Source organism: Nomia melanderi, chromosome 1 (genome assembly GCF_051020985.1).
Source record: "Nomia melanderi isolate GNS246 chromosome 1, iyNomMela1, whole genome shotgun sequence".
In the NCBI taxonomy this organism is placed as follows: domain Eukaryota; kingdom Metazoa; phylum Arthropoda; class Insecta; order Hymenoptera; family Halictidae; genus Nomia; species Nomia melanderi.
In genome coordinates this window covers 1,172,576-1,198,136 of record NC_134999.1, presented here as the reverse complement: position 1 = coordinate 1,198,136, position 25,561 = coordinate 1,172,576, and the positions used below count along the sequence as shown (strand labels likewise).

The following is a 25,561-nucleotide window of genomic DNA, read 5'->3' as shown; positions in this document are numbered from 1 at the left end:
CAAATACACAATTCAACATTACATTCTTTGCACTCATAACGTGATTCACGTCTCCTATTGTTTTTACCGCAAACAGCGCATCTCCGTACTTTATTTTTTCCTTCGGATGTATACGAAGTAGGAAAGTGTCTTTCTATGAGTCTTGTAGGATTATCGTCAGTAGAGTTAAAACTTGTATTAAAAGAATGTCGCTGTGTTGGTTTTTTGATTTTTCAGCCGCTGCAAACCAATGAGTGACTGCCGTATCTAGACGACGTCAGCCGCTGTAAAGTAATAAATGACTGCCGTATATAAGCGGCATCAGCCTCTGTGGACCAAAAAATGGCTGCCGTATATATACGGCGTCAGCCGCTGTGATGCACCAAGTGACTGCCGTATATACACGGCACCCGTCGCGAAAGGATTAACTGTAGCTTAACCTAGCGTTTTGATCGGTCGGTAACATCTCTATAGCTTAATCTAATTCAAACGTCGGATAACGTGACGACGTATTGTTGGGAACTTCCGCGTTCACCTTCTTTACCAACGGTCGACTCACGTTACGAATATGTTCATATATTTTTAATTTTTTTTAGCTCGTTCAATTGTTTGGTTCCGTACAGTTGGGCTTTTCGACTTGGATCATCTAAAATGCCATCCGCGATATACTGTGTTAAAGCTTCCGCTTCAATTCGTCCCCGTGCAGCAATTTCTTTCATAATTAAAAAATATTCGTGCGCTGACTCTTCACGTCGCATTCGGCGGTTACATAGCATTTGATGCAGTTGTGCACTATTGATTCTTGAAAAGAATTCATACGACGAAAGACTTTTTAATCTTTTCCACGTCGTAATTCCTCGTTCTGCTTGTATGAATAATTTTGCTAGACCAGTCAGATACTTAGCAAACAGCAATTTTTGTAAATCTGACCACCCTAAAAGCGCAGCATTTTCTTCAAATTCTTCAATTTAAGTTTCCACTGGATATTCGTCTATTCCACTAAACGGTCTAATTGCGTACTTTATATCTTCAAAATTCAACATAAATTTTGGCGATTTTTGTAGAGTTGGTCTTGAGGAATTTCGACGTGGTCCCGTGTCGGTGGCTTCTGCGAGACTCCCCCCACGATGGGTAGGGGTATCATTGTCGGCCCCCGTTGCTGGTAGTGGTGACGGTGGTGCTGCAGAGGGTCACCATCGTCGCCGACGTCGCCGGAACTGGACCCACGCCGTGGATGGTAGGCGGCGTCCTGGGGCTCCTCCTTTCCCTTGGTGGAGGAGGGTGTTACGGGGAAAACTTGTGGTCCCTGGAGAATGACTATATCGCGAATGGCTCTGGGAGTCCAAACGAATAAAGGTTTTTGAAATGAACAGTGATCCGACGTAGTTAGCGTTTTCTACAATACTGACTTTATTGTGTCTTTCCAGGGTACTTATATACATATGTTCTTAGGGGAGGGTTCGATTTCTAAGCTGTCTATGAGTCAATTGCTTATGTTGTTTTAGAAAATATTAGATAGGGCAGGGTTTGTTACGGTGCCGGACGGCGGCGTGCGATACGACGTCGTCATAGCCGTCGCAGCCACCGTTACCGACACCTCACGCAATGTAGTTTGGCGTACCGTCCACGATTTCCCCCCCGTCGCCAACGGTCTCGATGTTGTCGTCGTCCTCGTCGTCGTGGTGACTGTTGTCGCCGCTGCCGCTGGACGGCGCCGATTGGTGGAGCCAGGGGGCCGGCCTCTCCTCTTCGGCGCCGTCTCCGTCGTTGCCGATGTCGCCGTTGTCGTCGCCGGTGACGTTGCCTGCGCGGTGGTTATCGTCGGCGACGTTGTGCCAGCTGTGGTTATAGCAGCAGCCGCAGCAGCAATCGATACAACCGCGAAGGGTAACGCGATCTTCCCTCGACCTGAGGTGCTGGGACTACTCGATCCTAACGCGAGTGGTGTACCCCTCCCACACGGATTAGCCGGATGACCGTGGGTTGCGTGGTGGTGCATCTTCACCTGCTTCAGTGGGTATGGACTCGACGGTGAAGAGACACTCACGACATTTGTATGAAACAGCCATGCCCGGATGATGCTTCTAGGTGTGCTTTGTCAAGTCCATGTGGGACTTGTACACTCCGCCGACCCGCTTACGAGGGACACCGTAACAAGTCGGACAACGGAACTCCGGCGGGAAGGGAAACACGATAACCGGGGCGAGGCCGTTACTCCCCTCGGTTGTGCAGGTGGTCGCACTTTCGCAATTTTCGCGCTCCTGCATCGCGTCTTACACTAAGTCTTAGCCTAAGTGAGTCGGAAAAATAGAGAGAAAGAGATGCTGAATATTCATTTGTATAATAGCCTGATTAATATCTTTACCGTCATACTCTTCGGCTTCAGAAATTGTTGCTTCGCTGACCGTTTTTAATGAACCGGGATTTGCTAAATGTTCGCAGATTGGCTTCACAATTTCTTCCATTTGACCACTATAACCTACCGTCAATACATTGCAAATTCCCATCAAAACTCCGAAGTATCCACGTTAAAATCGAAGCCCATAAAGTTGCGTAATCGCTTTCGAACGTGGAACCACATTTATGGGGTCACCAGACAGAATGGGCGCGAAAAGGCGAAGGCCCTGATGAAGAAACTCATTAAGCTTATGACCCGTCAAGGTTCGTTAAAATCGGGCTGCCAACGAAACACGGCGTTGGTGGACATAGATCCGACAGTTGCTGCTTCCACCGTTACGCTCGTACCAAAGAAGGAAAGTCCGGAGGTGACTTTCGGAGGAAACTCCAGAAGGGAGCAGTATTTATGTATCCAAACCGTGATGGAGCACCGGGTATAGCTGTCGATCGCAGTGGAGCCGTATATAGTGCCTAACCACCCCTTATGGGCGGGGAACGGCATGGCAGTTGCGATCACATGATAGTGCCTCCCTGATTTCCTCCTGGCCCTTTCTGGGGCGTAGGTCGGGATACGTGCGGGTCCTTTGAGACAACATCGTGGTGGTGGAGATCTATATCTCCCCCAGCTGTAGCTGACAGGAATTTGAAGAATTTTGGACTTTGTCTTACGACAAGGTTCGCGGCCGATCATCATGCTAGGGGACTTCAATGCCCACATGCTACGGCGTGGGGCTCCCGCAGGTCAGGATCGAGAGAGACGGCGCTGCTGAAGTGGGCGGCTGGATTGAACTAGGGCTGCTTAAACACCGGCTTAGAGAGCACGTGCATGGCATGGAGGGAGGAGTCCGTGGTGGATCCCACCCGGGCTTCCTCCTCGGCGGCATGCCGTGTCTCCGATTGGCGGGTCCTCATAGGGATGAAGACCCTCTCTAACCACCTTTCCGTGGTCATGGAGGCGGACCCTACTCCCGGGGGGGGGGGGGGGAGACCTGGTTGAATCCAGACGTTCACGCTGGAATGGATCCCTACCACCGCGATTGAAGTGGGGGAAATCAATGAGGACCTTTTCAAAGCTGCTGCTCAGGTCGTGGCTTGAGCCTTTACGAACCGTGGTATCCCGCTGGATGGCCCGGTAAGCCACAACACTGCAGAGCTCCGCCGGGAAATCCTTCGACAAGCTATTTATCTGCTTATGTAGTTACTATATTCTGTAATACCTTATTCACCTATTTGGCCGTTCTTTGAAAAATAGTTAAAGGAAAAGTTGATACCTAAAAGTATAAGAAGGATATATGCGACAAAAAAACTTGCAGCGGTACCGCAGCCGGATGATCTAAACGCTTCGTCAAACACATTGTTGAAATAAATAATGAAATTTTGATAGATGATGCATACTCGTTTTCGATTAATTTCAATACCTTCATTCTTTTTCATTTGTACGTTATTTTTTAAAATTCTAACATAGTAAAAGTAACATAACATCGCTACTGTAGGAAATAATAATAGGATAGTTTACACGAAATACGACATCACCTCGTCGCAGAAGAAGGCCACGGCATCCCAGGATATACCCCGAAATTCAAATTCGAACCTCCAACAAAGTATTTCATACTGGGGCCCACCTCGACGCAGACTCCACCCACCAGGATCCACGACCTCGGGAGAGGTCTCGACCGAAGCCGCCCATTGAAACAGACGGCCTCGGTCTTCTCCGGGGCTATCCGCAGCCACAGGTCGTGGATCCGCGCGACGACGGTCGCCACCGCGACCTCCGCACGACGGATAGCCCTCCCGAGCTTCTCCCCGATGGCCACCACCAAGGTATCGTCTGCATAACAGACCAAGGTAGCTCCGTCGGGAAGCGGGGTCCACAAGACCGTGTTAAATCCAAGGTCCCATAAAAGCGCTCCTAACACCGACCCCTGCGGGACCCCACAGTCCACCTCCCTCCGCATCAGCCTATAACGGCCAGGGTATACGATCCCTCTGTCCTGCAGGTAGGACTCGATCACCGCCCTCAGATAGGGAGGCATGCTGTGCGTTACAAGTGTCTCCCTAATGGCGGTCCAGAGCAGGGTGTTGAAGGCATTGACTATATCCAAAGATATAGCCAAGCACATCCCGCCCCGGCTTACGGCCGTCTTCGAGAGGACCTTCACTCGATTCATCGCTTCTATAATGGATCGGCCCTCCCGGAAACCATACTGGCAGTCCGCCAGATCGGGACCGTCGCGGGACAGGTACCGCACGACGCGAACGTGGATGACCTTTTCGAATATCTTGCCCGCCTCGTCCACCAGACATGACCGGTGCGCGGGAGGAGAATCCGCGGGCCTTCCCTCTTTCCAAAGGTCGGGGAACACCCCGGCCGAAAGCACTCCGACAGCAAATCACGGAATCTTTCTCCCAGGACGCCCAGAGCCATTGCCCAAGCCTTGCCGGGGATCCTATCCTGCCCCGGGATTTTGTTTTTGCCCAGAAACCAACGGATTACCCCGGCGATCTCCCCTTCCGTGACCCTCAGATCGGGGGACCAGTTTATTCCCTGGCACCCCGTTTGCCCCGAAATTCAAGCGCAACCGCCATTTATACAATTGCATACTTCCATCTCACTTGCACACCTTCCAGAACATTCTTTCGTCACCACGTATTAATTTCATGTTTATTTGGAATATTCTAGATTCATTAAAATGAATATCATTAGCTACGAGAAATCAATAATTTTAAAAATCAATATATTCTACAATATTCCATTTATACCATGAACATTCATGCGCACATGCATAATCGCCGTACATTCATTTCCACATATGCTCATCATCCATTCGTACATTCATTTCCACACTACTATACAAAATACACTACAGAAATTAAAGATATTCATTACAGTGTGGCGGTCTGCGCGGCCACCCATGAGTATGGCGCAGCAGCGAGGACTATGACGAAAATCGACCGTTCATCGATCATCATTTGTCTCCAACATGGAACTCAAAAAGCGCATAAGAGGACGGGTCCACGCTGGACGACTTAGTGTAAATTTAAACGTCGAGCAACTCACAAATAAAACATTTTTCTACGTACTACTTCTTTGCTGCATTTTTACCTTCACCACAGTAATTTTGCCTGAAATACGTCTTTTTCATGCTAAAAATCTGGAAAAAAAAAATCTCAAAAATTTCTCAGCCATGCTTTTATGCCAAACATATCTCCGAATTTTTTCACAATTTTTACTTACAATTGTAGGAAGTTACACGGTTAAAGTCAAAGCGGCAGTTAAAAACGAATAAAAGAAACACCAACACTAGCTGTCGTTAGGATCAGCTGTCGGTCATTCGAAACATAAACAAGTGACCGAGAGAGCGAGTGAAAGAGAGTGCGAATGTAAGTAAGAGTGAGAGCGAGACATTAGGGGCAATGACCGCGGGGTCCGTGTGTGTGAGTATGTGAGTGAGTGATTGGTGGTATTGGGAGGGATGTTTTTTGCATTTTGTCTGGTGTGTGAGAATTGCGAGCTGGAGTGAACGAAGTAATAGAGAGAGTATTGAGAGAGTATTGCGAGTATTGCGAGTATTTAATTATAAGTTAAAATTAAACTTGAAATTTACTTTAAACCATGCCCTTGATTCATTACAAATTCCACACAATTAAATAGGAAAAATGGAACAAAAACTGATAATTCGAATTTACAACTACCCTGCTGGTTCAGATAGAGCTATACAAGGAAACTTTCTCGAGAAAAATCGGTATATGGGCACTTTTTACCCCCTTATCGTGCTATGCCTTGTATAAAAAAATCTGTAATCGTAATGGATAATGCACCATACCATTTGATTGTAAATAAATTAAGCATCAACAAAAAACGCAACGGAAAAGGACATGACTGAATGGCTTTTAAAAACTAATATCTTGCATTCGGGGAATATGAGAAAATTTGAATTGTATGATTAGATAAGTAGAAATAAAATACACGATAAAATATTCACAACCGTCGAAACATTAAAATTACATGGACATATGAGGATCATCTGAAAAGTTTTGAGTCCAACATAGAAACAAGTCAAATCTCTTCAGCCAAATGTAGTTTTATTTTTCAAGATAGTCTCCTTTTAAGTCAAAACATTTTTCCCAGCGATGTTCTTAACCTTTTTAACCCTTTAAAATAGTAGTTGGCGGTTCTGCTCAGCGAAATAAGCGTTTATGTATGCGATGACCTCCTCGTTCGATAAAAATCTCTATCCTTCAAGCGAAACTTTAAGCTTAGGAAACAGGAAAAAGTCGCTGGAGGCCAAATCTGGTGAATAAGGTGGGTAGTCAATCAATTCGAAGTGCAATTTGTGATTTATCTTTCTCAAGATAGTCGATGAACACAGTTCCGTGACTATCTCAAAAAACAGTCGCCACCACCTTCCCGGTCGATGGAACCGCCTTCGCTTTTTTCGAAGCAAGTTCACCCTTTGCAATTATGATTTGACGCAAAAAATCTGACTCGTTTCGCTTAAACCACTCTAACGGGGCCTTGAAAATGTTCATTCGGATGCGTTTTTGGTCCAAAGTGAGCAAGCGTGGCACTTAACGTGTGGATAACTTACGCATGTCCAATTGTTCAGTCAATATATGATAAACGCGTTCTTTCGATATGCCCATAGTCTCTGCTACCTCTCTAACCTTCATTCGTCTGACACTGCCATCGTCTGACGCAAACGACTGTCAAACAACAGCTGAGCGTTCAGAATGCCTGAAACTTACAGACATCTCTCAAAGCATATAACTTTGTAGTAGATGACCAGAATAGTTTTGACGAGTGACGTCGTCATCTTCATATTGAAGTTTAAAACTTTTCAGTCGATTCTCGTACAGCGGGATTATATGTTCAACTGTATCCATGGTACCCAATGACACCGACGTTACACAGGATTCTTATCCATGCCAGAAAATTTTGCAGAACGGCATGTAATTCGAGGTATTAAACAGGCTGCTTCTGACTTCTGATTCCCTGTTAATAGGTATCAAACCACGTTCGAAGAAACAATCAAATGCTTTTTTAAAAGGTATATGAATATCGAAATGAAGAAACTGTTTCGTCAGACGAATCTTCAACAGAAAAAATGTAGACATTATCTTCCGACGATGAATAATTTAAACATAATTCAAAAACAAATTATTGTAGAAAACTAATGTATGTGTAAACGACTACGCCGCCACGTGCTACCATAGGCTGACATGCCAAGCCTAATACCCCCGATTGACCGCGAGCCTCTTCCGCTATAAAAGTGTAATCACAGTATTGATACGTGTATACGCGACGCGATACCTTGGGGAGTTAGGTCAGTTCAACGTTGACGCGTTTGACGCTGAGACGGCTGGACTCCCTCCTTTCTGGTATCTTCTCCAATCGATACATGACCTCCGCTGTTTGACAGAGAATTCACGGTTCCACTGGCATCTTCTGACACGCCTTTACGGCGTCGGCGAGATTCCTGTATCTTTCCCGACCCAGCGCCATTAGGGTTTTGTTGTGAACTCAGCGAAGTCTCTTTCTCGCCCTGAAAGCCTGAAATACCGGAGCACTCGAACGCTGCCGAACTACATCCGACGCAAGCCTACCGAAGCATCTGAGCGTCCCCCTGTATGTATATAGTCGCTTCTGTTTAAATTTAAAGGCATAAGTTAAGTTCCCCCTTTTGTTTATAGCCCTCTTTAGGTTTAAGACATTCAGCCAATCGCCGTTACAAATCCGTTTATCGTCTCCATCTCGTCCGACAACCTCGACGAGATAAAAATTATATTTGTAACGCGTAAAGCGCGACACTGACGACCATGTAAAACGCGCAAATAAACCACCTTATAATGCAAACCTTGAAATCGTCAAAAGTACAAGATAATCATATGCTATAACTGTTGTAGCGGTCATCACTTGGGTGACGGCTTATGGAAGGTATATTCTGTAACAGAATTTTACTATCTTTCAACAAGCGGACTTACCGGCATAAAAGGGCAAAACACCCATCTGGTATCATTACCCAACCTTCTAATAAATGCGCAAAATCCAAAGCCTATGACCCTTCTAGTTCCTCGAAGACTATTACGAATTCTGCTAAGCGGAAGCCCGTTCGAAGCCTAATCAATAGGAATTCCGCCTCCGAGCACTGGTCCAACCTACTCCAAGGACAACACAGGCCTCCGACCGCCTTGGAGAGCGTGATACAGGACCTCCCAAAAAAAGAAGTTGTAAGTATTCCCATCTGACCAAGGTTAAATTGTTAGGGAAGTGGAAGTAACTGAGATGGTAAGGGAGCAATAGTTCCTCACAGAACTCAGATCTCATAGCTCTGTGTCAGTTAAAAACTCGAAAAAATTGCAAACTGTAATATTCTATAATAGATACTTGTGTTCCTCTGTTAAAATAAATAGTTAGTGTTACGAAGTTCAAAACTATTCCTTTCAAGCTCCTTTGTCATCACCTTGTTTATGTCTTTACGGAATTTATGACTCCGTGAAAATTCGATAAACGAATTTGTGATATCGAAGCGACAACAATCATCGTTTTATCAATGAATCGTGGTGTACTAAACTGGCCTACGTAGAGCATATATTTGTGTATCTTAATATTTTAAATACTATGTGGTTATATGTAAATCTATAAGTGCAGCATTACGCGCACCACAACTAGTTTATAAGGGCGAAACGAGAATATTTGAACATCAATTAATAAGTTGTTTTTTATCAAAAGTTATAAGGTGGAGACCGTGGCAGTCGCGAGAGTTGAGAGACCCGAGAGAACTGAGATAACTACGAACATCGATACGCAGTTTACGTCATGATCACTCCTACAGACAACACATTGTGTACATAGCCTTATGTAAATAAAGACTCTGATAACCGAACATGCTAGATAATAATTAACCACCAATATCCTTCAGCTATTTAAATCGAAAAATTATGATTGGATTCGAAATCCTTTTATTAATGATATATCACACCGGAATCCTTGTTTTGAAGAAGAGGAAAAACTGATTTGCCTTTCATCTGATCGAACATTAAAAATCAAACATTCGGAATTTCATTTTGATACATTTTGGATTTCAGTCAGAGATCAATAATCAAAGATATGTAAAAGAGTAATAAATATTTTACTCAAATTTTCTACGTCGTATTTTTGTGAGTTAGGATTTTCGACTCTCCAACATGAAACATAAAAAATGATCAAGATTAAAAAATGTCGAAGATAAACTGCGAGTTACTTTGTCTAAAATGAGACTCAATATAGCAGAAATAACAAAACATCGTCAATCACGTATTTCACACTGACTATAATTTTTTAAAGAAACATTCATTTGATCTTTATCAAATACCTGAATAATTTAAAGCTTTGTTGACAGCATACATATTTTCTTTTTGTAATTATTTCATTATTTTTATATTTTATTTCGGCGATAAAAATTATTTGCATAATACAGATATAATGTATGTATAAATAAAAAAAATTGTTAATATTACTTTTTGTTCTATTTATTTAATTTAGAAATTTCTTTCTTTATGACTACGGAGGAGTATCGTGAAATTTGTCTTCTTTGGAAAATGTGTCACGAGATTAAAAAGATTGGAAAACTCTGCTTTAGTAACTCAGCAAAAATTGAAAAGCTTTGGCTGTGAAATTCTGATGCACTATTTGTTTCGGTCTATATAGAACTCTCTTAATAATGTAAAATTGAATTCAAAAGAGGCTTGTGAAAATCAGTAGTCGCAGTTCGTTACCTAGAAATCCCAGAAGTTCTACGAGGATGAACTCATATCTTTACCGGAAAAATGATAAAAGGTGATCGATCAAAACGTAGAATATTTGATTAAATAAAGTTCGTGTAAAATATCAAAAATCGTTTGAAAATTGTTTGAATTTTGACGACAAAAATCCCAATACTTTTTCCCTAATCCAATATTTTGCCTATGATCTTGTTAAACGTCATGGTGAGTTCCAATATTCTATCAGACATAACTGTATTATACTTGACAAAACTTTGTACTTACGATACAGACAGAATTGGTTCCACGTAAAAATATAAAAAATAATAAAAAATGAAAAAATAAAAGACCAATTTTATCAAACATTAATAGTCTAACTGGAATCTTTGAATTCCCAAAAGGTACCGAGCGATTGGAAGGGCCATCTAGACCGTTTGGGAAATGAAGGACAGAACAAGCAAAAGGAGAATGAAAAACTTCGAGGTAACACAGACACAGTAGATATAATTACAAATAATATTTTGGAAAAAAATTCTTTCATTCGTCATAAAATATCATTACTAACATTTTATTTTTTACAAAATATTACATTATGGGACAATGTCAAACAACGTTAATAACGTAACCAAACTACACAGAATGAACATCGATTCACCGAAGCTTAAATTTACCTTGTGTATTCCGAATGCGAGGATTTTGTTGTTTGTGAGTGAACTCCATTTATCTTACAAACTAACCAATCAAACATGAAGAACGTAAATTAAAATTCTAACAAATCAAAAGTAAACTAGATTTACTTGTGGACATTTCGAATTCGGATTTCGGAAAATCCAACGATCTTGATTCATCTGCTGAGATTACAAAATTAAATTGAGATTTCATACATCGTTTACAGTTATTTTTCAAGTAATATTAACTAGATATGAAATACACGTATGTATAGACAAATCTTCAAAATGTTCATTGGACACTGCCAAATTATATATAGATTTATATAAAATTTTAGTTTATGTTTCGATCGTGATACAGCATACGTTGCTGCTTATTGATCAAGTAGTTAAAGTCTGTAAGAAACATTTTCGACTATATTCGCGAAATTACTTTAAAGACTTTTCCAATTAAAAGCGTAAATGCAATATAATTAATAAATTACTTTTGTAGCTAATGTAAGACAGGTATCTGGAAACAAACAAATCATTATTTTTAAATATTATTGAAATGCTTTTACGAACAGAAACTTCTGATAGTGCTGTAAGTTCTAATGAAAATAAACAGTCATCCGATTCAGATTTTATGACGTTTTGAGTTTAGTCAGGGCACCCCTGTTTTTCAGATTCTCCAGAATGACTCGCCAGGGTAATGTTCCAAAAGCGTTTTTTCATCGCTATTATTGGCCTTTGCTCCGTTTCAGGTTTCCTGCAACACGTCGATCGCGTGTATGGTGATACGCTTCTTCCGGAATCCAACCCAACCCAGAAAATCTGTAATTCTGTTTTTGATGACATTCGTACATTTTTGTCTAGTCTGAGTTCTCCACTCCGTACGTAGTTTTACTTAGGGACCATCACAATTTCCTGTTGACCAGTTCCACTATGTAGACCGGCGTTGCTGGAGGCGCCTATAGCCAGAGTTTTCCAAACATTGGTATAGACGCCCCTAGGGGTCAGTATTCGCCGAGTTGGCCATGGCACGTAACTTGGCCTCTTCGATGGTCTTCTTGAGGAACCTACGAGCTTCACGGTAAGACTCGTGGTTTTTCGCAATGACATCCGGCATATCTTTTTTTCTGGCTCTAGACCGAGTATACTGTCGCCGGGCGTAAGTGTAGGCTTTGCGCGCGGTTACTATCTCCTCTGTCCACCAAAAAGGTGGCTCTTTTCCCAGATGAATGGGATGCCTCGAACAAACCGTCGACAACTCTGCATCTATATCATCGATTGACCCCCACATCGCTTTTTTCCAACTTTTCTCCGCTTCGGTAAGAGGAGAGGGGTTCTGGAGACACTCTTCCAAGGAGTTATTCTTAACTGTAGCCAACATCACAGACTGCGTGCTCGTAGATTCCTTTCGGTCCGGAGGAATGTAGCTTTTACCTGCATCCCATGGAATGCTGCCGACAGGATTGGGATAAGTTTCCAAACCCTTCGGCTTCGCTTCCAAAGCTATGTCGTTAGGCTTGAATTGCTCAGGTTTAACTGGAATGGTCCACTCTATGAATGGAGGATCCACCCTCTTGGTCTGGTGTCTCCTCTGTTCACTACCTTGGTCCTCACCCCAAGAGGAGGGGGGAATATTTTCACAGGAAGGAATGTTTTGATAATTTTCTGGAAACGATTTCCTTTGAGACGACTTTGGAACGCACCTAGCTGTTAGACTCTGCATGTTCTGAAAGTGGGTCTCCAGATCTCTAATTTGCGATTCTTCTACTAAGTTCGCGCATTTACTTGTACCCGGCTCACATTCTGTGAATATCGGCGGAACGGAGGCGGACTGAACGTTGGTACGGCGTAGTAAAGCTTTAGTCAGACCTTTTACAGTCTCCTCCAGTACCTCTATCCGCGCCCGAAGTCCCCTATTTTCCCTCTTCAAGTTAGTCGATTCTTTATCCATTATCCGGATAGCAATAATTGTAACCATCATCTGCATCTTCCTACTAGCTACCTTGAGCTCCCGAACTTCACTGTCTTCCAAATCTTCGTCCGAATCTGCAATCTTATATATCCTAGAACTGTGATCCATTGCGAGGTTCCACAAATCCGTAGTGGACATACACTCTAAAGCGACATTAAAGTCCGTCATCGACAGCAGATCACCACTATCTGACAGAAAGAAGTCCTTACACTCTGCTGTTTTGGCCGATAAAAAGCGTCTCACCCCTATTTCAGTTTCTTCTTCTGGGTATTCCATTTCACTGGTAAGGCCTGCATTCCATTCCGCTGGTAAGACCTGCTCACCCACCTCAACTTGCCCGCAGTTATTCGATAACGACGCGGCGGGGCCTGCTGCGTAACCCCAAACCCCGCCGGTACTGAGGGTTCCGAATCCCTCTGCACCGTAATTAATGTTTTCATTATGTTCTTCTGTCATGTTATATCAAAAATGTGGTTTTCGCCGAAGTCCTTATACAAGAATTTGTTCCGCACTGGGGTTTTCAGTCCTCAGCGCGAGCCTTACTAGCATGGTTGTACCTGCCATGAGCCGAAGATCCCACCAGCATCGCCTCGTGCTTCATCGAACCTACGTCCCCTAGTGAACCCTCACCCCGTTAGCATCTCCTATCCGGAGAAGTTCCCAGGGACCACCACGAGGAGGTGGAGTGAGAGTATTTTAGGCACAGAACGTCTACAGATGATTCGAGTCATCACTGAAGAAGCTCTGCAACCCTCAAGTCCCCGAACCTAAAGTAAACCTAGCCCGCACTTTTTTTTACTCTAGATAACCTGCATCAGGCATCCCTCGCCCATTAGGGGGCAAGGGATAGTGCGAGATTTTTACTCAAGCAATTACAGAACCAGACATTTAATCTTGGCGACGACCTTCCGGCCCAATATATGCCAACACGACACGCTAATATTACACAACACTAACTGCATGGAAATACGTCATGCCAGACAAAAATATCAAGACCCCCGCGGATCACGGGACGCAGCCGTGAACACACTGCCTGCGTCCTTCCCTACCAACCTACTCCGAACCGTGTTTTTTACCAAAGAGGAGTCTGGGAAAATTACTCTCGGTTTCTGAAAAGAAATCGAAGGTTATGCACAACTTCTCATATACGGCAAGTGGAGCATCCGATGTTGCATAGAGTGTTCCCAGAAACCTCGTTGAGACACATGATAGCACTACCTCAAACCCAATAATAGTTCATCCACTCTCGAAAGGGGTAAGCGACGACTAAGAAATGCCACACCAATGTCAGATAAAAATGAAAAGAAAGGACTAGAAAACTACTACCAAACAATCAAAAAACTAGTACTAGTCTTTCCGAGCTAGAAAAACTGAAATACTGACTTGGAAAAAGTGACAGCAGGTAATACTTCAACTCTTAAAGGAATCGATATAAGAAATGGAGGTGGATGTTTCTTCCGATGAAGAATTGAAAATTGCATCATTGGAATTGCAAATACAGACTGTCCCACATGAGCGTGTCGGCAATATTTCTGTAAATTTTATATATTTGCAAAAAACTTTATACGAGTCAATCTGTACATAATACATCAGTACTCTCTTACTTAGTGAGGGATCCAACCTCCTCCATTAGCAATTATAGCTTAGCACCGTTTCGGCATACTTTCGACTAATTTTTCGGCGTATGCTACAGGTAGCAATTTCCATATTTTCCGAATGTGATGTAAAAGTGTTTCTACTTTTGTCATGCGTTTTCCTTTGAGCTTGCACTTCATTATGAACCACACATTTTCTATTGGATTTGCATCCAGGGATTAGGATGGGCCAAGGTAGTAGAATAATGTCGTTTTCCGCTTTCCATTTGGTGCAGATCTCGGAGTAATCGATGAATACGGACGGCGCGTTATTAGCATGTCAGTCGCTGCGACTGGTCGTCCACTGACTAGTGTCCAATGACCGTAACAGTACCCGGAGATTTGATACTCCATATAATGGAGTATCTTTAGAAATATCCATTTTTTATTTGTTTTTAGTAGCTGTTCAACCAGTTAACTGTGGAATTTAGTTGGAAAAACTTCTCATTCTGCGCGCAATAAAATAAAAAAATGGAGCGTGTACTCGTCGAACGCAGGACAAATGCATGTAGAGTATATTTTAATGAAAGATCAAAGCGAAACAAAGACGAATTACATGTTTATATGAAAAAATAAAGAATTCATCGTTGAAAGAATTAGTACCATGTTAAGCTTTACGATGACGTGTATACTCGTCAAACACAGTTAACTGGTTAAAGATGTTATAGTACAAAAATGCAGAGGGCATATATTTACGCCTTTCGTAAATATTGATAGATTCATGGGGGCGTATATATACGCCTTTCGCAGTCAAAGGGTTAAAGCAACCCCAAACATGCACCTTTATTGGGTGTTTCACGCTTCTTTGTATCATTATTTTTCCATGAACAGACCAAGCATGTTTAATAGGATACCAGGCCCAATACGAAGATTCATCACTGAACACTACATTTCTCCAGTCACGATTACTATTTTGATGAGCCCATGCTAAACAATTTTCAACATGTTTTTTTTTTAAGTAACTGTTTGAACAGTGTACTCCATCACTTGACACTATGTTCGTCCAAATACCGTTTCATTGTCATTGTACCGACATTTATACCTTTCTTAGCCACAAATATTTGTCCTTTCCGCAGTGAAAGGATCGGATTTTTCTTAAAAAGTCGAAGAGTCACTTTATCTTCTCGGGTACCGGTGTTTTGCTGTAACCCTCGATTTGGAAGATCATCGACACTTTTTGTCTCCTTGTACCGCTCTACCCACTTCTTGGCAAACTATGCTGACTTATGCATGTATTCAGCGGCACTGGAAAAACTCAATTTTGGCCGTTTTGGGTGACAACACAAGAAAACTGCCTCAAACAGTTTCGGGTAGGCAGCACTCATCTCGGAAAGCTCCGTTCTTTTCACCGTCGCAAACGAAACTGAAAGATATTCAGCCAAAGCGTACTAAAGAAATCAAGTTTCGAAGATATCGCCGACACGGCGAATCCAAATATTTTTTATTTTCAGTATATACTGTTTGTTAGGTACTAGTGATTACCGCAAGGGTGTTCGAGCCTTGTAGGCGTTTGCACGTGGTGTGCCGACTTACAAACTTATATTTCTCGAAGGACCACCCGAATGATCGGGAACAAAACTTAGGAAATGAGTAGGTGCTAAGTTGGTTCTTGTGGTGATTTGTTATGTTCTAATGTTGTGCTATCTGTGATCTGACTTCCTACTGTCTGAACCTCCTAGAATCGTATTCGACGATGCGTCGGTAGAGTCGTTTTAGCGGAGGTGAAGACGTTCTGGTTGGTTTTTTAAATGTAGAGGGTTGTGAAAGGAAGACAAAGTTCCCTTCCTTCTTGGGTCTTCCTAATTGCTAATGTTACTAACTAATTCGTCCTGTTTGCAATCCTCGACCGTGGCAGGTAAAACGCAAGAAACGCTTTGGCCTTAATAACACATGCTAAAACAGACGGACTAGAAAGTTAAAAATGCTGGTGGCTGGACGCCAGATGTGGACAATAGACAAGGAAAAGCTGCAGTAAGAATCGCAGGCCTTATGGGTTCATGGATTTATGGCTGCCACGGACCCTTCTCGTCATACCGTAAGGACGGTTGCAAGTCACGACGGGACGAAAGCTCTTATTGTTAAAGAAATCTAAAGAATGTACAAATAACTCTTAAGGAAAGGTAAAATGTATACAAATCTAAAACTGTGTTAATGTAAGGACCCGGACGAAACGGGAAGGCTATAAGTGGCCTTAACACTGTTTATTCGCCAATGTTAAAGTTTTAAAACGCTATAATTTGATAATTATAATGTATTTGGATATTCAAATTTGAAAAATTAAAGAAATCGTAGAAACGATTATATAAATACTGCCTACGATAATAACCGTAACATAAATACTCTGTATATGTACAAAAACTATAGATTTAGAATACGTATATTTTAAGAAAGAAGAACAATAAGAAAATTAATAGTTCATTTGCACATGGTAAATCTCAAAATAAGTATCAACACATAATCCAATGCCGCATTTTTTACATTCGTATGGTGTATCCTTCCTTTTTTATGTTTCCTGCAGACAACACACTCTCTTCTTGTTAAGTTGCCTACTGCATTTAAAATTTTCGAAATGTCTATCCGTCGAACGAAATGGTAAGTTTTCTATGTTTCTTTTCCCATCACCCGCTTTGTTCATATTTTGCGGATGTTTTTGCAGAACTTGTTCTATTAATGACAGATTAAGGAATAAGGAAATCCTTATATTTTACTTTGGATTAGACAACCAATACTCATTTAGAGTCATTTTCTTCACGCACGGCATTAACATCATGATGGCCAAAAATCCATACATCTGACATATTGATGTGTCTTTCCAAGAATTAGTATGAGAATGCGTTTTAGGTGTAGTATTTTCGACCAAAAATTTAAATTAATTGGTCGTTTCCTCTGTAATATGAGAAACTAACTCTTCTGAAAATAAAAGTTGGAAAGCATCTAAAGGTGTGGATTCCGAAGTGAAATTTCCTTTTATTCCAGAATTTTGATCGTCAAATGCATGTATTATGGGTTTGAAATTGTTCTTCGACCACGACAACGTTAAAAGAATTTCATCCGAATTGACTGTTTATTTTTCCTTCTACACCTATCTATCTCATTATTGATACTATTTTAAATATCTTCCGAATCAGATAACGCTGTATTTCGCCATTATAATCTTCACCCAAGTCTGACGTTTCATCCAAGTCACTGTCGTCTCTCATAATAAATTCTTTAAAACTGTTACACATTTTTAAGGTATTAACAGCAGCAAATAATAATATAAAAGTCACATGCACCACAAGTGTAATATTGCAATATGTTAATGTAACAATCACAATTGTATGGTTACAAATGAAACAAGTTTAAAATACAGAGAATAACTGACGAAATAAATAAGTTTTCTTTTTTCGTTACTAAGCAATGAGATTTGTCGAGCTATGTCCCAATTCTGCGAGTGTTGGAAAAAAGATAGAAATTCGTCGGGTGCATATATGCGTCCATAGGCCACACTGATAGCCTTTGCTGGACGCATTTATGCGGCCTTACTCCGCTTCGATCGCGGCCTGCGGCTCGTAAGAAGTGTTCCTTGTACGTGGAAACACATAGCTTAGGATATTGCTCCACGTTCATTGTACGCAAAGTGAAACAAAATCCACATATAAGTGCAAAACAAATTGCTACAGAACTTAAAAACTATACTGGTACCAATGTTTTATCTAGTACAGTGTGTAGTTATTTACAAAGTCGCGAATACCACGGTAGAGTTGCTAGGAAAAAGTATTTCGTAAGTGAAGCTAATCGTAAGAAAAGATTAGAATTTGCCAAGGAACATGAAAACACTCCAGTGGAATATTGGAGTAAAGTAATTTTTACGGACGAAAGCATATCCGAAGCATTTAGAACCAAAAAACATTTTACAGTTTTGAGAAATAGAACAGCTGAATACAACAAGGAGAATTTGGGACCCACGATAAAACACGGCGGAAGGTCCATATTAGTATGGGGTTGCATGAGTACAACTGGAGTCGGTCCTTTGCATTTCATTGACGGAATCATAGAATACAAAGTTTATATCAACATATTAAAAGAGCACCTCCATGCTAGTGTAAACAAAATGGGCCTTAAAGATAATTTTATATTCACATATAATTATACCTAGCATTCAGCATATAACACTAGGCAATGGATTTTATATAACACCCCTGAATATATGAAAACGCCGCTACAGTTACCAGACATCAATCTCATAGAGCATATATGGGATTATCTTGAGTAGAAAACTCGTTGTTAAGAAATAAAATCCAAAGAAAGTTTAAAAGCTGATCTACTAGAAGAGCGAACTAAAATACCTACTGCTGTAACATCTAATTTAATAAATTCGATGCCACGAAGATTGAAAACTGTCGTAAAGGCAAAAGGAAATCCCACCAAATATTAAAGTGTTAAATATTTAGTTCATTTTCATAGTTTATTGGTTTTTCTATTAGTGTACGAATACTTTCTGTGCATCTGTTTCTGCACATTTATCTGTTTTTATTGGCAATTTTATAAATGTTAAAGATAATAAAATTTTATGTACACAAAATCTATTCTTCAAACACCCAAGAATATATGTTCATCGTCTTTTTGTGTCAAAATTGATTGCTGACATAAATATACAATATTTTATTGAAAATTGGTCGCTGTACGAATACTTTCTACACCGACTGTACGTAATCCGTTGAAAATCCACGCCTCAGAAGGAACACTAACAATCAAATACGGTACACCATAAATGTTTGACGTGCAATTTTTAACAAATGGATTATCGGTCCACATGTTTTTAACGGAACATTGATCGGTCAAAGCTGCTTAACCTTTCTGGAATCCGACCTGCCAGTTCTCTTACACGATACAGATTCATTTCAGTCAGGAGTGGGCAAATAGCGGTTCGCTAAAAGTTTTCTGTGGCCCACTAAGACAGAAAAATCTGCCTTGAACCGAGATTTCCTTCCCGTGCGTGACCGAAGTTCCGTCTCGTATTTTCCACTAGGACGGTCACGTCAATACGCACATGCAGTGTAGATATGAGGCGCAGTGCTTTTCCGATTGATCTTGTTAATTCCAATTTTGTCTTTACAACGGTAAATATATAAATTTCAAACTTTAGCGAAATCATGAACCCTCCGAAAAAGCGATAGTCTTATTTAAGGAGTACACTCTGAAACAACACCACGAAACGAAACATAGCGAAACATAGCGAAACATAGCCGAACATAATCACCAAACTTAGATCCAATTGAAATGTTAAGGATTGATGTAGAAAAATATATAAGATACAAAAATTCGAAAAACATTCAAAAATTGTATATTATAATAAAAGAAGCATGGCAATCAATACCAGTTAGTCCAAGCGTCCGACTTATTGAATCGTTGGCACACAGGTGTATAGCAGTTTTCAAAACCAAAGATTTCTCTATTAAATATAAAAATTTCATAACTATAAGTATCAAGCAGTTATGAAAATATACATATTTTACTATGTACGTAAGTACGTATCCGTAGAAATCTCGACGTCCACACAAAAAAATGTAAATTACTTTTTATTTATAAGACATTAATGAATAATAATATTTTATACTTATAAATAATATAATTTTTGTATAAAATGTCCAACTACAAATATAATAAAGTATTATTTTGTTAAATGTAGTTACGTATATGGCGGTCACTGTATGCATTGATGAGACTGTAAAGTGAAATAGCAGGTTTTTTTAGCGAAACTGGATTTTTTTACATAAATTTTTTCCTTACGTCATCTTACACAACAAAAGGATTAAGGTACTGTCATTGGAAACTCAATATTTTTCGAGATATTTTATTCGACAAACTCTCTTAAAGCACATTGTTAAAAAATAAGATAGGAGGATAGTGATTCCAATATAACAAAGTATTTGTACAACATGAAGTTTCAACGTAAAATATTAACTTTTTAATGATTGCGTCTTGAACCTTTTTTTTACATAAAATGATAGTCAAAAACAATTTCGGTGGAAAAAATGTAGAGTTTCATTTAAACCAAAGTGCAACTATACTTTGCAACCACATAAATATAAAAAAAAATCGTATATTTTAGTTCGTGAATAATTTTGAACAGGTATGTTTATGTGGCATAGTAAACATTGTTCGCAATACTCGTGTCCATAAAACTCTGTGAAAGTAAATGTAAATATTGCGTTTCACAAAGCGAGACAAAATAATAACATAGTCCTCAAATCTATGTTTCACAGTTATGCGCAGCTACCAAAAAGTAAACATTCAACATAAGTCGTAATTAATAAAGTGTGTACTAACATTTGTTAGAATATTCTACTAAAAGTAAACGATAATTTATTAAAAACTGGGACGTGGAAAGAAACTGAATGACTGTGATATACATACTGTATTTAAATTACAAAAACAACGATACTCAGTGACACAAATAGCGAAAGTTATGAACAGGAGCCGGAAAAGCATTATGAATTTATAAAAAATTCTAAAAACCTATGGAAAAAAAAGAGTTCTGATCGTCCGAAAAATTTAACGTCTCGTGATGAACGTGCGATGTTAAGAGTAGCGTCGAATTTTCGACTGTATATCGTAAATTATATAATATGGAAACAAATGTAAGTGGAACAGCGAGAATAAATAGAAAAAAATTACATCAATTACAAAAGGGAGATGCTGTTGTATTCTCTACAAGAGATATGGCGGCGATAAAATGAAAGGATAAAAAAGATGTCGTTTTACTAACAACTATGCACGGCTTACATTTTGTCAAGATAGGAAAAACAAACCGACATACCAGACAAAAAAGTGTAAAACCGACTGCAATAATAGATTATAATTAGTATATGGGCGGAGTTGATGTTGGCGATCAAATGTTAAATAAATTTCACACAATGCGAAGATTTAAAAAAGCCTATAAAAAAATGTTTTTTTACTTCACAGACATGATGTTACTAAACAGTTTTGTAATTTTTACAAATTATAAAAGAGATCGAGCCTTTCACGTTTACAAACAAAAATTAGCTGAAGAAATTATTGGAAAATATCTACCAAATATAAAAATAAGTGAGGCATCTATCTATTCGATAACACGATATACTGGCAGGCATTTTCCTATATGGATACCTGCAACTCCAGCAAAAGGAAACAGACGTCAAAGCGATGCGTTGTATGCTTATCTAAATCTATTCGAAGAGAAACAGTTTTCAAATGCTATATTTGCAATGTAGCATTATGTATTGATCATTTCAAAGAATTCCACGAGAAATAATTTTTTATTTATTAATGAAAAATACAAATTTTTCTTATATAGAAAATGTATTCCATTTTAAATCTGTATTAACTGGTCTTTATGCTACTATTTTTGTAAATATTTAAACTCAGAATGTTTAAAACACACAAACGATGGATTTAAAATAGTTTTAGCAAAATATCATTATTTGTCATGTACAGTAAAATGAATAATTGACAAAAGAATATGAAGAATTAATTTAATAGAAAAAAGCAGACAATTTGTGTAAAATTTGACTCACATAATTGGTTCCACAATTTAACATCTTATAACCCAGCTAAACTTATTTTTGTCACTTCGATGGATACTTCTGAGAAAAAAGACATATATAACAGCTTTCATTGATCTAGTTGATTTGATAGAATTTTAAACATTGATTTTGTGGATATAACAGTGTCTAATATTGTAAAATACATCCCTAAATTTAAAAAAAAGTACAAATTTAACTTGAAAAAATTTGAGATCAATAATTATAATAACTCATTGTTATAAATATAAATGATATTACTTCAAAAGTTTAGTATGAAATCATTACTTCTTTGAAACTTTTAGAGTCTTTAATCATTTACTACTAAGATTTTCAAATAAACAAAATGGAAATGATACTTTAAATATCTTGCTATATCAACCTACATCAAGTCTTTAACCAAAGGTTGAGATGCATTATTTCAAGTGACAGATTTTTTGTGTATTTAAAAAAATTCCCTTTTATTTTGCAGAAATTATTTACTGTATTTGAAACTATGATTAAAATTTGCAAAATAATACCTGTGTATTTATATTCCAAACATATAGTTTAATTGAAAATTATAATATTTCATCTAATACAGTTCAAATAAATCATTTTGTCGATATATTGAAGACTGAAAAATAAATTCTTTATAAAAACTGTTGACCAAAATATGCTACAAGTAATGCACTGGATAAAATTATTAGATTTAATTTTTTGGCATGGTTAAAAATTCCTAAGAAACTAGACTAGAATATATAAAGAAGTAAAACACTGTTCAACTTAGGAAACAGTAAAAAAGAATATAGTCGAATAAGAAGGATAAAAGTGCCACCAAATTAAATTGACCTGCGTGCCATTCAATAGCCGTCTTAAAGAAATGCTTTTGTGTAAAGATTTAAATCACTGCCACTACTATTAGGGTAGTTACAGGGAAAAGTACTACATGTAATTTATGCTTGATATCTTAAGTTTTACTTAATAACAAATTACGAAAAAAATCATGGTTATTCTACACAATCTACATTTCTGGGAATTTTTTCAAATTCTTTGGCTGTAAAATCGATTTTTAAATAATTCAAAATCATTATAAATGCTGATTTTTTAATCTATATTATCAAAGTGCTACATCTATATGTCCATACAATTAACGACTTGTAATGAATATTAATACTGTATTTTTTCAGAGTGGGAAAACGTACGTTTACAGATGTTTCAATTTGTTACAATTATTAATATACAATTTTCTCAGATGTTTTAGAAAGGTGTATTATATTTAAAAACGTTATGAACCGATATTTTATAGTTTTCTGCAAAAAGGCTGTATCAATAATGTACATAATATCTTTATTATTAAATTCTTATACACTTTTAATAAATCAGTGAATTTCACTAAATCAATATTATCTGTAGTAGTATCGATTTTTAGTACTAGTAGTGTTTTACTATTTTAATCTTCGTTACTATCGTTATTTATGATAGGATATACGTGTTAGATGGTAAATATTTTAATTAATATTTTTGCGGGTTTTATAACCTTAGCATTTATACCTAACATTTATATACGATACAATAGGCTGCTACAACACGGTTACAGTAGTAGACGCGAATTTGTTTGAAATGGCGTTTGATGAATGCGTCAGAGAAATTAAGTACATTAACAAAAAGTAATTCTTATGGGAGTGCATTTACGTTGCGTTTTTCCGAATTCCAGAAGGTTTTCAGGATTTATAATTTTATATAAATGTAAAAAGTTATGAGATATCGGTTTCTTATTTTTTTAACCCCTTGCCATCATTACTAATTGGTTACATTACGGAAAGAAAGAATGTTGACTCTTATTTTATGTCTACGTTTACTCCAAACATTAACGATTGATAATAGAAAAGTAATATTTGATTCATATTTAAAAAAAATGAATAACATTTAAATTTCTTAAATTGGGTTTAAAATTTTCGTCACGAGTCTAACACAATATTGTAGGCCAAGGGGTTAAGTATTTTATGTATTAAAAAACCTTTTTTTCAACATCATACCCCCTATTAAATTCTCTGTTACGTATTTATACAGTGAGATGTATATGCAAATAATGAAATACATATGTATACAGAACATACAAATATTTTAAATGATCTATGCAAATATAAGACAAATGTTTCTAACAGTATAAAATCAAACTTATCAAATAACTAAGTCACGTGTATAAAATTCACTGATAGCACTGGTGTAAAGTGAGAACTATACATACGAGCTTTAAAGAGATATAAAAGATAACTCGTGTCATTAATTTTACGAAATTACAATCACAAAATATTATTTATTTTTCACACTATCAAATAATCTCTATAATAAGTGAAACGCTAAATTGTAATAAGTATTTTAGTAGGAATACATTCTATTATTGTTACGACGCACAAACCGATGAACGACAGGTATGCAAAATTTGAACACGTGAAAATTGTCACAGACTTATAACAATATAGAAAGTGCATGCCATACAATTATGTAAAACTGAGCCTCTTTAAGATATACAGTAAATATACTTACTACATGTGCCACACTGTGTGTCGCTTTTGGTAGCGACACACATCAATCAACTGTCAAGTTTCTCAGATTGCACATTTCACGTAAAAGAATTAGTATTTCTACTCTTTATTGATCGGGCAAAGTGCCTAGAAACGGCATAGGTGAAGAGGAGTTTCACGCTATGTGTTTTGTTCATACTTTAATTGGTTATGTGTAATCGCATTGGCGAACAACAAATTAGTATCGAAAATGAAATGAGAAAAACTAAAAATTGATCAGTTAGACCATTATTTTTTTCAGGATTCTTCTTGTGAACAACGCGGAATAAGTACCGTAAATACACGGAGGTAGACACCTTTTATGATGCTGTCACAGACGAGGGTTACGTGTGATACTGTATATTTAGTTCAGTAACTGACCGCTGCTGCGCCACCTCTGCCTCACAGATACCGTGTATATCATCTGTGATGCCACTGACAAGGTATTTGTTTATGGTGATATTTAGTGTTTGAATTTCGTATTCCCGCTTTTTTCGCTTATTGTATTACGATTTAACAACGTGTTTCCATCAAAATGTTTGTTACCATTTATCTTTTCAATTACTGTGAACATTATTTTTAGGAAAATTGAATGCTTTATCTCTTGTGTATCTATCTTTAGAATTATTTCGTCGTGATTTTCATTACGTACTGGTGATTTTCACATATGCGTGAGAAGTTACTTTCAGTAAGTATGATTTTGCACCGGTGAATATATATCTGCTTTATATTTATATAGTTAATTTATAAAATGTTTGTCTTTTGTATACATATAATCTTGTTATATTATTGACCAGTATTATTTTATGAAACCATAATTCTATTACATAAACAGAGAACAGAAATTACATAAAAAGTATGATATTAAAAAAACAAGTATTTTATGATATAAAATATTAAACATAATTAAATTAATAGCTTAATGATGTATCTTCTCTTAAAGTTCATAGTTACTGTTATTCAATATTTCTAAAAAGAAAAGCATTTTGTATCAAATTCTATTTCCCCACTTTTGGTTAAAGAGTTGATATAGGAAAAAATTGGATAATCGATCTCTGTTTAATTTCTTACATTTAATTGTATGTAAAAA

General features: G+C 38.2%; 1 protein-coding gene and 1 long non-coding RNA gene across 3 annotated transcripts in view; one reads left to right on the top strand and one right to left on the bottom strand.

The window, feature by feature from the left end:
• The window catches only part of LOC116434764 (uncharacterized), a 77,497-nt gene extending 71,830 nt beyond the window's left edge, over positions 1-5,667 (top strand). The window contains exon 3 of one of the 2 annotated variants that reach the window (XR_012999793.1): positions 5,266-5,667. Coding sequence is in view for 1 of the 2 variants with exons in the window: in XM_076372543.1 (XP_076228658.1) it covers positions 1,044-1,055 (12 nt within the window). In the remaining variant the exon portion in view is untranslated. Of the gene's footprint in view, positions 1-1,043; positions 1,349-5,265 lie in introns of those variants that run through there. The other variant, XM_076372543.1, reaches the window with a different exon arrangement.
• A 1,402-nt stretch (positions 5,668-7,069) lies between these two features.
• On the bottom strand, positions 7,070-24,600 carry LOC143175133 (uncharacterized). Its single transcript, XR_012999795.1, has 3 exons — positions 24,455-24,600; positions 8,402-8,586; positions 7,070-8,318 (listed from the first exon to the last, which is right to left on the bottom strand). It is a non-coding gene; the product is annotated as an uncharacterized LOC143175133 (long non-coding RNA).
• Between the last annotated feature and the right edge of the window lie 961 nt (positions 24,601-25,561).